The 12,974-nt window shown below is 41.3% G+C and overlaps 1 protein-coding gene across 1 annotated transcript in view; it reads right to left on the minus strand.

Moving 5' to 3' along the window:
* LOC123980808 (receptor-type tyrosine-protein phosphatase H-like) overlaps positions 1-1,077 on the minus strand; it is a 32,380-nt gene extending 31,303 nt beyond the window's left edge. The window contains exon 1 of the mRNA XM_046065359.1: positions 1,016-1,077. Within this exon, the coding sequence (XP_045921315.1) occupies positions 1,016-1,077 (62 nt within the window). The remainder of the gene's footprint in view (positions 1-1,015) is intronic.
* Positions 1,078-12,974: the final 11,897 nt, after the last annotated feature.

Here is a 12,974-nt window from a genome sequence, read left to right on the forward strand (position 1 = left end):
TGTGGGATGCACATCCAGGGCACGAAGCTCCCGTTCCACCACATCCCAAAGATGCTCTATTGGGTTGAGATCTGGTGACTGTGGGGGCCATTTTAGTACAGTGAACTCATTGTCATGTTCAAGAAACCAATTTGAAATGATTGGAGCTTTGTGACATGGTGCATTATCCTGCTGGAAGTAGCCATCAGAGGATGGGTACATGGTGGCCATAAAGGGATGGACATGGTCAGAAACAATGCTCAGGTAGGCCGTGGCATTTAAACGATGCCCAATTGGCACTAAGGGGCCTAAAGTGTGGCAAGAAAACATCCCCCACACCATTACACCACCACCACCAGCCTGCACAGTGGTAACAAGGCACGATGGATCCATGTTCTCATTCTGTTTACGCCAAATTCTGACTCTACCATCTGGTGTATTTTTGGTGTTAAGCTAATCGCTGCGCTGTTTAAACTACACGACTAGCTGTCTTGTAAGGGGAGTCTTGAAGGTGTTGTGGCTTTCACACTATGTGACTGATCGGCGACACACTACACAATCTGACAACGACTCTGTCACCCGACGACTCTATCTGGTTTCCAAACCACGTTTTGTCAAGAAAACACATGGGGAAAGTGACACGGGAAATGACGCAAAACTATACATGAAACAGGAGCTGTTTATTATTATAAAGATAAAAATGATAAAGACAAAGAATATGGGTGAAAGAACGGATTAGCACATGTGCATTGGGTAAAAAGTGTATATTGGAAAAGTAGCTGCCTGCTCTCATTGGTTGGATGTGAATGTCGAGCCGATCTGTCGCTGAATTTCCCCCGATCAGGGCCCAATGGTCACAGAGCTCTGCAACTGGCAAATCGGGCTTAAAATCATGTAGTGTGAACTAGGCTGTAGCAGCCCAAGACTTGATTACAGACGCACTGCCTCCACTTGCATATCTGAGGGCTGTGCTGTCCCAGAAGCAAGATGGCAAGCTCCGTCCCATCGCTTATGCCAGCATAGGGCTGAGGCTCACTGAGCCAACATGTCCAACCATAGCTCCATGAAGTTGGAGATTTTGGCGCTCAAGTGGGCCATGACTGAAAAGTTCCGTGAGTACCTACTGGGCCATCAGTGTGTGATTTATACGGACAACAACCCCCTTAGCCATCTGTCAACTGCCAAGCTGGGAGCCATGGAGCAGTGGTGGGCACCCCAACTCTCTCTCCGCTCTCTCGTCAGTATCCCTCTGGCGAATATTTGGAAGTGATGTTGCCCGGGACCTCCCTCCCAAAACCTCTGCAACAAACACTCCAGGCTAGAAAGGTCCAGGCCACCAAAGCAACTGTCGTAGTTGCCACAGTATGCCTGCCGACATGGGCAATCTTCAACAGGCTGATCCAGTGATCCAAGTAGTGGTGACATTCTGGAAACAGAACCACCATCTCACCCAAGAGGAGCGAAAGCTATTAAGTCAGCCGGCGCAGACGCTGCTCCAGCAATGGAACTGCCTGGTTGAAAAAGATGAAAAATAGTGATGTATTGCAGTGCTTCGCTCTCCTGGTGCTGAAGCGGTGTACCAAGTGCTTCTCCCAGCTGTTTTGAAGGAGGAGGTGCTAACCCAGATGCACGGCCATCAAGGGGTGGAGAGAACCTTTCAGCTTTTACGACAGCTGTGTTACTGGCCAAAGATTTCTGCTGAGGTGGTGTGTTGTTGCCAAGCCTGTGAGAGGTGCCAAGTGGCCAAAGACACTCAGCCGGCTGCCCGGAGCTACATGGGGCATTTGTTGGCTTCACAGCCTAATGAAATCTTGGCCATCGATTACACCGTGCTGGAGCCCACTAGAAATGACTTGGAAAATGTGCTGGTTATGACCGATGTGTTCAGCAAATACACACTTGCTGTGCCCACTAGAGACCAACATGCTGACACAGTGGCGAAGGCACTGGTGAATGAATGGTTTCCCAAGTTTGGTGTCCCTGTCCGCCTCCATTTTGATCAAGTCCGCAATTTTGAGAGTTCCCTCATCAAGATGTCCGGCACCACTCCTTACCATCCAGCTGGAAACAGCCAGTGCGAGCGCTTTAACCGAACCCTTCACAACCTTTTGTCGCCCTACCGGTAACACGGAAGAGAGATTGGAATGACTGCTTGCCACAGGTGCTCCATTGCTATAACACCACGCCACACCAGACTATGGGGGAGTCTCCTTTCCTCCTGATGTGTGGCCGAGAGCCACGGCTACCAGTCGATTTCCTGATTGGCAGATTACCAGAACCAGCCGATGGTAGTGTGCACGAGTGGATCCAGGAACATCAGGCTCAGTTGCAGGGTGTTGTGTCTCAGGTTGTTACGTGTTTTTGACCACGGTGCTAGTGTTAGGGGTCGGTGTGTGTAAGTTGATCATCGAGGCTACGATCAAGAAAGCGGGGACGGAATGTAACAGCACAGCTGTAGGAAGTGACGCTCCATGCTTCTGCATTATCTGCCTCTCTCCTTGCCACGCCAACATCAACGTTTGTTGTCCGTGGTATCAACCTCTGCACCGTTTGCTGCTCGTTCACTGGTAAGGAGATTGTCCAAATACTCGTGCAGTTGAAATCGGTGTTTGTGCACTGTTTAACAGTAAGTTGCTTGCTCTCAGGCTCCTCATCCTGGCTGGCTGTTGCACATTTGCCTGGTCTTTTCGGCGTCCCCACGTGTGTGTGTGTGTGTGTGGGAGGATTCCCCTTCTCCGGGCCGTACGTCCAGACTGTTATACGTAGTGTCATGAGAGCTAATCTGAGCACTCCTCTTTGTGTTTTACAGGCCTGGGATCAGCCTCATTCTTCCCGCTGTCCTGCCTCTCTGCAGCAGTTGAATTGCCTCACAACAGAGTTACCTCTCAGCGATAGTTCAGCTGCCCCTTAGTGCTGATAGATTTATTCCATTTTTAACTGGATTTCTGTTTCTGCCTTGCCCTTCTGAATGTTGCTACCCCTTATTAATTTTGATTTATGGGTTGCTTTGATTAAGTTTATTTTGTTGGTTGAATTAACCTGTTACGTCGGGTGCGGTTAGGACTCAGGAGCAGACAGAGACAGCAAGTGAGGTTCGGAAGAGGGTTTTAATGATAATATAGACAATGAGGGGAATAGTGTCGGCGAATGATCCGGAGCTGGTCTGCGGGAGCGAAGATAGCGTGGTTGAATAGAGGTCCAGTAGTGGTGGCCTTAGCGTGGCAGGCGGAGTGGCAAATGGTGTAGCAAACGGAAATCCCAGGCGCACTGAAGTGAGAACAACAATCTTGCGCTGACAGCCAGGTGTACAGAGTCTTTAAGCCAGGGCTTGATTGGCAGATAGTCAGCAGCTGTGCTGAGAGCCAGGAACCTGGGAAGACCACACCCACACCACACACAGAGAGACTGGCCAAACCACAACACACTGTGACATAACCTTTGGATTAACAGTTTGCTTTGTTTCAATTAGTTTGTTTGGTTTGAATTAACCACTCGCTTTGTTTGAATTTATTTTTGTCTGAATTAACTTTTGCTTTGTTTGAATGAATACTTTGCTTCATTTAATTGTTTGGTTAATGGTTTAAGCAATGCATGTCAGAAGTGTTTATGCAAATGGCTGCTCTTTAAAGAGATTTCAGATAAATGTTCACTTAAAATAAAGAATATTTGTGTGTGAATGAAATACTGTCTGTTCCTCCCTCCCTTAGTAAGACCTGTGTGCTTTCTATTGAGATTGAGTGAGTGTTATTCTTTGGTCAGCCTTAGTTTATAATTCCTGGGGTGAAACAACAAAATTTTGGATGTCATATTTAGCACGCGCACCCTTGCGCAGCAGCACTGCAGGAGAGAGTGAGAGGCGCCTGTTGTGTGGAATCTCCTGCAATTAAAAAAGCTTGATTTGTCATCTCTGCCGCTGGTTAAGTTAATAACGGCAGGCCAAAACAGCCCTCAGGCCACCTGGAAATCTCCTGACGGCCAGTCGCGGAGTTTAATCTCCACAACGTCTTTTTGTTTACATTGTTGTCAGTCACTAGCACACAAGAAAATAGGCTTCACTAATGGACCAATTAACCAACACTATGTGCAGGTAGTATTCATGGGTGATGCCTTCTGACAAGACTACAATTTTTAACACACCAAAGTGGCTGGTGGGAGTGGCTGTGTTATCCGCCACGGCTGAAGTCCACCTGCTTTTGGCAGTTCTCGACAGGATGAAGAAAAGGCAGGAAAGAGGGTGTATACAAACCTCATGCCTCTCAACTGTTCGGCTTCGGCTATGAGAGTACGCAGCTGACCTAAGAGGTGGAGAGGAGAGGAAAAATCTTCAATTTGAAATATGAGACACACTGTCCAGTGTTTGCAAACACTTCTAAACTATGATTACAGATGTCTGAGGATGATAAACAACACCAGGCTCTTATATCTCATATAATATATCTTTCTATCTTATCTGGATATTATGTATCTCTAAGGAACTCAGATTGGCTCTAAATCACTAGGCTTTCATACTTATGTTCTACTGTCTTCCAGGTACTATGGAATAATACAATGAGTAACATTAAAACTGCTGACCCCTTTAGGATGGTAATAAAAAATAAATGTACATTAAATTTGCCTCAAATCATGAGAACTTAAGAGAGCATTGATTTAGCATTGTACTCACATTGTCAGACTCGTGATGGACATTTTGAAAAAACATTGATGCAGCAGAACCGTAGGCAACCGCCTATGTTGCCTATACTTACAGCTCACCTTTAATCATTTCTGACACGCCGACTGTAACCAAAGACACTACAGTTTAATCACTCATTAATGTTAGCCTCCTCCACTGATAAACACAACAATAGCTTTGTGGCTAATATAGCAACAGGCAGCGTTATCTGCTGTTGGTAATGTTAGAAAATGGTTGGAAGTAATAAATTAGAGAGAAATGAGAGGACCGGTCACTAGATCTGGCAAACTAAATCTACAATCTCGTCTGTCAGCAGGGTAGCCTCCAACACTAGGTTACTGTGACATTAAACACGCTGTGAGCGTGGAGAGGGCAGTGAAAAACAGGAGGGTTATCAAGTCTGGTTTCCGAATAGGAAAAGTGATGAGGGATATTTTTATTAATATTTAAGTCATGTAATTGAAATGAAATGAAACATAAAAACAAAACAATCTGCAGAAAAACAAGTTAGAAAGCTATTAGAAAAATAAACCTGCTAAATTAAACATTAACTTAGACAAGCAAATAAATTAAAATTCACATAGTGGGCCCCATATTTCATTACTTTGATATACAAAAATAGAAATTTACAGTTAGTTATTATATTCAGATGCACTAAAATCATATAAGAAAGCATCTGTAATTCCATTTGGCAACCACAGCTAAATATAGCAGCCCATCCAACAGCATACAATGAACTGACAAGAACATTTTCACAACATTTACACACACAGAAACATCTCCACACCTGTAATTATACAAGAAACGCAGATAGACATGAGCTGTGTACTAGTCTTGCTAAGATGGCTACCTGATATAAGAGCAGAGTAACATGCTGTTCGACGGTGTTTCTAACACTGTTTTCCAGCGGACTGAGCATAAGCATGCTAACACACTGTCCCCACGTTCATGTGCAGAACTGCATTTCGCAGAGGCGCAGCGTTAATTCCTGGGGACGTAAGGTAATTACTGTTTATTTCAAAAATGTTTATTTTAAATAGAAAAATCAAAACACTTTCCACCCATAGACTGTATATAAAAAGTTTCCACCATCAGGGAGGGTGGCGCCCTCTATTGGCCAGTCGCCACTGATTGCAAGGTAGCGGAATCAGTTCTAGGGCTGTAGTTCTTTTGCGACAGCGTCATCTAGTGGAGTGGTGGTGGTAATGCACAGCAACACGAAGGAGGTCAACCCTGTCTGCTAGCACATCGGCTGTGAGGCCGATGTGCGCAGCTGTAGGGTTAACCGGTCGACATGCATATAATCAATAATTTAAGTTTAGGCACACACTCTAGTGATGGTTGTGGTAAAGATAACTGGCTTCGGGGGGGCTGTCAAGAGTAACAAGTTGTCTTGATCACGTCTACATACCTAAATGCATTGAGTTGCTGCCATGTGTTGGCTGATTAGCTTTTCGTGTTAACAACCAACTGAGCAGGTGTACCTAATAAAGTGGTGAGTGTTTATTTATTAAGATGATAAAACTTGAGTGTGGGACTTTAACAAATACCATAACATAATTTAAGCCTTTGCCAAATGAGTTGACACACTCTCTATTACCATTCATTCAGGCTTCATTACAAGGACAAACTTTAAGGTTAACTTATTATTACAGTAAAAGGCTGCCCAGTTTAGTGTGCTAACATTTGCTAAATAGGACAAAACACAAAGTACCGCTAAAATGTATATAACATTTTGACCTGATGATGGCATAAGGTTAAAAAATGAGGGACCACCAAAGTGATTATAATTGATTCTGAGGGGACCATGAATGTCTGTAATAGCAATCCATCTAATTTGCTTGCTGAACCAGTCTGTTGCTGAGTGCCGGTTCTCACTCGTTTTGCGGAGGCAAACCATAAAATTAGCAAAACAAAATGATTTTAAAAGGCCCTAAATCAATATATTTGTTAAATCATCCAACCTAGTGTTGGCTGTTTCCGACTTCTGTGATCCTAACATCTCCCATAACTCCAGAGCGTTGTAAAGTCAATAAGTCAAAATTTACTGAAAAAAGATAGATGTAATAATTAGTAAGTAAGTAAGTATAAGTACTTGTGGGTGTAATCTATATTTTTACTGTGGTCAAGAAAGTGTTTGCTCTCTTGCTTGGAATAAGGAATTTCCCCTTGAGGATCAATCAAGTATTTCTGATTCTGATATTTCTGATTGCCGCACACAAAGGGAGGCACGCACCTGTGTTAACAGGGCAGTCTAGCAACAAACTAACAGCACCATAACTGACCTTACAGAAAAAGAAAAGAAAGCTGATTCATTAAAAAGACAAACTCAGTTAATCTGATGAATCACTTTTTTCAAATTGAGGATTTTTTTCATGGATTTTTGTGATGACATCATAAATTATGACTACAGACATTCAAAGCTTCATTTGAAAATCTCAGTAGAAGCAAGGTACAGCACTAAGTAGGCTAACTGCATATTAGACACGGCATTGTAGGCTAGACAATGTAATACATTCTATAGTGACTTTTATCACCAGCAGCTCAACTTTTTCGTTGTTTTTTTGGTACACAAGTATCGAAACATACCGAATACCCTGGTGAAATCTCAGGAATGTCTGAAGGTATAAAAAACAGAGAGGCGTAGTACAGTCTGACAAAATGTCTCATGAAGACAACTATTTGGCTCTACTACTAGGACAACATAACATGTGAGGGAGTGGCAGGGTGAAATGTCATGGCATACAGTATGTGGGCATTCTTCCTCTGAGCATAGCACTGATAACAAGATAATGAAGCAAGTTAATCATTATTTCATACAGACTAAAACGTTCTGATAAAAGTATATTAGCAGGAATGATTTTGGTGTTATTTTACTTAACCTAAAGGGTAATTTCAACAATATGAGAAGACCAACTTGGTTTAAGGTAAGCAGGACATTGATGATGTAATTATTTAAAATGAACAATTATATAACAGTACAATAAAATAAAAATGATCTACTAGTTATTTTTATTGTATTTAATTGTTGACAACAAAAGGAACCGCTCTGTGCTATGTTGCTTGAGATGAGGAAGGATAAGAACACAGGTCGGTTTTGACAAGATCTCCATAGCTGTCCATCAGTGCATTTCAAAGAATATGATTACATTTGACTGTCAGGTTTAGCTTTTACTTCCTGATACCTGCAGCAAGGTTGTCTTTGTCAAACCATTCAAATTAATCTTAACTGCAGCCATTTCTAAGAAACTTGACAGCAGCTAAGCGACGACAAACATGAAACTGGACGTAGCTTCTGTATAAGCAGTACAGTCAGTCACGGGCGTCTGAAGTAAGTAGAATCAATAACTATTTTGCAGGTAAATGTATTGGTCATCTATATAATGAGAAATATAATCTCATATAAAAGGTAAGTGCAAATTTTAGAAAGAATTGATTAACATGTTTGTTTTCAAATGTGTTTTTTTTTTCAAAGGTCTAACACATGGATTATGGGCAGATCATCTTTGTGCTCACAGGTTGGTGCCTCTTGTTTGTCCAGCTAACATCATCCCATCAAAGACAGGACTGGAGGGTTTCAAGGGCGGAATTTTTCAATATTAGGAGCCCCTCTCCTCTGGGATTGAGCCAATGTTCTTTATTATGATAGACTCAGCATATTGTAGTTTACTAATCAGTCTTCACTCAGTACTGCATATACAGTAAGAATTTCTGCAACAAAATGAGTACAACTGACAGAAAATGCTTTAAATTACAAAAATATTTAAGTATTGACTATAAAAGAGTCAACATGCTTTATGAAAAAGTAACTCATAAAAATTGTTTTGTTTTAGGAGCACTGGTCAGTGTTGCCTCTGCCCGAACTCGTCATTACTACTTTGTGAGTACACCACTGAACCGGACTGAAGCTCAGAGTTTCTGCAGACAGGTCTACACTGACCTGGCCACCGTAGAAACCACAACTGACGTCAGTGCCGTACTCAGCACCACATCAGGCTACACAGGCAAGTCCTCAATACTGGACATATAAAGTGCACAGCATAAATGAGTACACCCAGACAGATATCTCAGAAAAATCTGTAAGTTAAATTATATTGGACCGCGGCCGTGTAGACCGCTACAATGCGTCTACACAACAAGACAACCGTCATTTTCAACAGTTTTCTGACAGCGGACCAGTTTGAAATATGGCAGTGAGTAATGCAATAGTCAGGAGCAGCAGACACAGTGAGCTGTTAGATAAAGAGCTGCAGGCTGCACACCTCCACCTTCAGCCAGGTAACCAACTCCTTTCACTTTCGCTGTTCGCAAACTCATTGCTCACAGAATTATGGAAAATGCCAATAACTGCCCGACAATGGTTTGCTTAGCTGCCCCAGATGTATGTGCCCTTTGGTATTAAAAGGTATCTGCTGTTACCAACAGTAACTAACGTTACAAATGTGTCAAGCACAATAACAGACAGCTGCATAGGCTAACAGCGTCAAAACCGGTTAATTAATGGCAGTCAGAGTTACATTTACAATTACAGAGTTTAATCATCACTCCTCAGTGAACTCCTTGGCTGCGGACTGAGAGCATTTTCTAGTTAAGTAGGCTTATGTCGATTCATCATTATGGATTTAAGCCTACCATGTTTTTAAGGAGTCTGTTCACATTGATATAAGCTAAAAAAAAAGGTTCATTTTGCAAAAGTTGAAATTATTAAACAGTAATATGGCAATTGGAAGTCAGCCCCACAGTGTCTGGTTAGAACAAATGCAGTTGAGGACCCCTGATGTAGAGGTCAGTTAAATAGCCCACTTCCATTGGTGGTTAAAAAAAACGAACATAGTTAGGTAAGATGCTTTGCTCCAAATAGCCAAAAAGACATCGTTGTTGGTTGGTAATAGCAACCTGCTGACAACTAGTTATTTATTATACTAATGCTTATGATACCCCATTAAAATTACCACCTGTTTGTGTAAATAGGGATATGACTTCATATACGTGTTTCCTGTTTTCCCAGTCCAGTGCGGCCCGCCAGAGTCTAATCTGTTCCGCAACAGTTTCCTAATGAAGCGAAAACATTCTCAAACTTCTCATTGTAACATTAAATGTCATTGTTATTGCCCATTGATTTGGCAAAGTATCTGTCAAACTAACTCAAATTTAAAGCGCCATATGGCTTTGTTCACTTATCAAATCGCAAAAGACTGCAATTTAATTAAATAAGTATTCGTGTAAATAAGATATTAAATCAATATAAATAAGTTATTTAAGGAGGTTAAAAAGTAAATAAGTAACTTTTATTCTGAGTAAATTTTAAATGAGCTACTTTTGGTAACACTTTCTATGAAGGTCATTGCTATAATGACTTATACATATATTTATAACACGATATAATGCGTCCATAAGACATTATAACAATTGTTATAATCTCTTACAAACATGCATTAGGCACTATAGCAAAGTTCATAATGTATTATGAACTTTTGATTCAATGTTTTATAACTACTAGTAATACCAGTTTATATCAATGTGCGGCAAGAATCCCCGACCATGTTCCATAACACATTATAACCACTGACTCTGCCTCGTTATAAATACACTTTAGTCACCATTTACAATTAGTGATATAAAATGGAATAATAGCTTATAGTAATGTTTAAAGTTATTTAGCATGTCTTTGTTTGCTTTAAGTAATGTGTTAAAATATCTATCCCTGTATAATATATTACAGGTGGACATAATACTTCATGAACTAATTATAAGACCTTATAGTAATAATAATAATAATAATAATAATAATAATAATAATCTTTATTTGTATAGCACTTTTGAAAAACAAGTGCTTTAACAAGTGTAAAGACAACAATACCCCAAAAAACAATAATACAGAAACAATACAAGATAAAAGCAAGAAAACACTGAAAAGACTAAAATACACGTTTAAGATAAATATAAAATAAGTAAAATAAAATAAAAGAGATAAAATAAAGTCAAATAAGATCAGAAAGGGCTCTCCTATAAAAGTATGTTTTAATAAGGGACTTAAAAGAGTTCACTGACTCAGCTGACCTGATTTCCTCAGGCAGGCTGTTCCAGAGCCTCGGGGCCCTGACAGCAAACGCTCTGTCCCCTTTAGTTTTCAGTCGAGACTCTGGAACAGACAACAGACCTCTGCCCGAGGATCTCAAGGTACGTGCTGGTGCGTATGGGACTAAAAGGTCAGAAATATAACAAGGCGAGAGGCCATGAAGAGCTTTAAAAGTGATCAATAGAATTTTAAAGTCAATTCTAAAACATACTGGGAGCCAGTGTAATGAAGCTAAAATAGGGGTAATGTGGTCATATTTCTTTGTTCTGGTTAAAAGCCTGGCAGCTGAGTTCTGGACAGTCGATCAGTAGATTTTTAGGATAAACAAGTGAAAAGGCTGTTGCAATAATCCAGGCGTGATGAGATGAAGGTGTGTAAAATGGTCTCGGTGTCCTTAAATGTTAACACATCATTGTTTGCTTTAAGTAAAGTGACACACATTTTGTGCAGGAAAACAACTTTTATTAATTTTTCTTCACTTTATGAACAATCTGTAAGAATTTTGAACATTTTGCATTTTGCAAGGTCGGTGGTTCAATCCCTGGCTCCCCACGGTTGCATGTCGAAGTGTCCTTGGGCAAGATACTCAACCCCGATTTATCTGTTCCGCCAGTTTATGAATGAGTGTGAATATTAGTTTCCGTTTGAGCACTTAGGCTCAGTGTATGAATGTGTATGACTGGTAAATGCAGATGTAGTGTAAAAGCGCTTTGAGTGGTCAGAAAGGCGCTGAAAGACTAAACGGAGCATTTTACATTTACACAGTAACTTAAATATTTTCCTCCGCTAACTTTCACCGTCACATTCTGCTGCTCGCGCTCTCTCATTCATAATCAATTCAGAATCTTCCACTTCCGCATCTCAAAGAAGTATACTATACCACAATGTTCACGAAACGCAAATGGCGGAACCTTCGGAACTGCAGCAAGTGCAGCGCCCGGTTAGTCGGAGGTATGCACATAACAGAGACCCGTGATCTCTGTTACTTTTCTGTATTGATGGCAAATTCGAGTCTTTTGACAGACTCGTTCATTCAAATCTCGTTCATTAAAATGAACTTTTTTTGAGTCATTTCGTTCATTTGAACTAGGCTGGTTATTGTGGCGCTGCAGCCCTCTAGTGGGCGATTAAAAAACAGCGCCATTCTCAAACAAGGAAGGCTGCCTGGCTTGCTTTATTTGATAAAGTATAATGCACAAATTCACCTCTTGATTTCTGTATATCATCATTATATAAACCCCCATGAGCCCACAACCAAATTCAATCCATGCGAAAACCACAGAAATATGTTCTCTATATGGGATCCACTACTCTGCCTAAATCCTTCCATTTTCACAATCTTTCCCGAGTATACAACCAGACCAGCCATATAAAGGCTTATATATATAATTATCGCTAAAGTGCTCATTCATACAGTAGCCTAACGTCCCTATCCATGAGTAAAATATTAATATCAGATTTGCGTATATAGAAGTAATAAGCTTGATACACTATATGAATAAACACACTCTTATTAAAATTCAACCAATTTAATAATAATCTGGATCAAGCCACCAAGTTCTTAAAGAACTCCAGCACAGAGAGAGGAACAGAGAAATAAACACATAAACGCAGCAGTTTGGCAGGTCTGGACGCAGAATGGGCCACATCAGGTCCGGATTCTGCAGACAGAGAAACACACATGAGCACATCGCTCTCAAACACTGCAGGTTGTTCACCAGTCACGAGCTGTGAAACAACAGCACGGCTCTGTTGGTAAATAGAAAGGAAAAGTTACGTTGCGTTCTCTGGCGGACCGGATCAGCTGTTAGCTGTTTACAGGGCTAACGCTAAAGTTGCTACGTGGCTGTGTTATGTTTTAATGACCGGGTCTGTTTGTTTTGGAGAGGAGACGACCTCGGAGGTAATTCGGCTCCAGGTAGAACCTGTCAGGGCTCTGAAGTGGAGCGGACCCAGAACAACTCTCATCAGCTGTTAGTTGTAATGTTAAACACTAGCAGGACTAAAGTTACGGTGCGGCTGTGTTAAAACTAAAACTTAGCACAACATCACCCCGCTGTAATAACGTTATGCTTTATAAAATGTAACACAATAGCTATATAATATCAGTCCAGTGACTGTTACCTGACAGCCGACCTGCCTCTAATTATCCGGCGCCGGTCACTCAGCCTGCAGAATGAACGAAAGACTGAGGAGGACCCATGTGAGCGGTGAACGAGTCGTTCATTCCTGCTCCACAGTAGC

Source organism: Micropterus dolomieu, linkage group LG12 (genome assembly GCF_021292245.1).
Source record: "Micropterus dolomieu isolate WLL.071019.BEF.003 ecotype Adirondacks linkage group LG12, ASM2129224v1, whole genome shotgun sequence".
NCBI lineage: Eukaryota > Metazoa > Chordata > Actinopteri > Centrarchiformes > Centrarchidae > Micropterus > Micropterus dolomieu.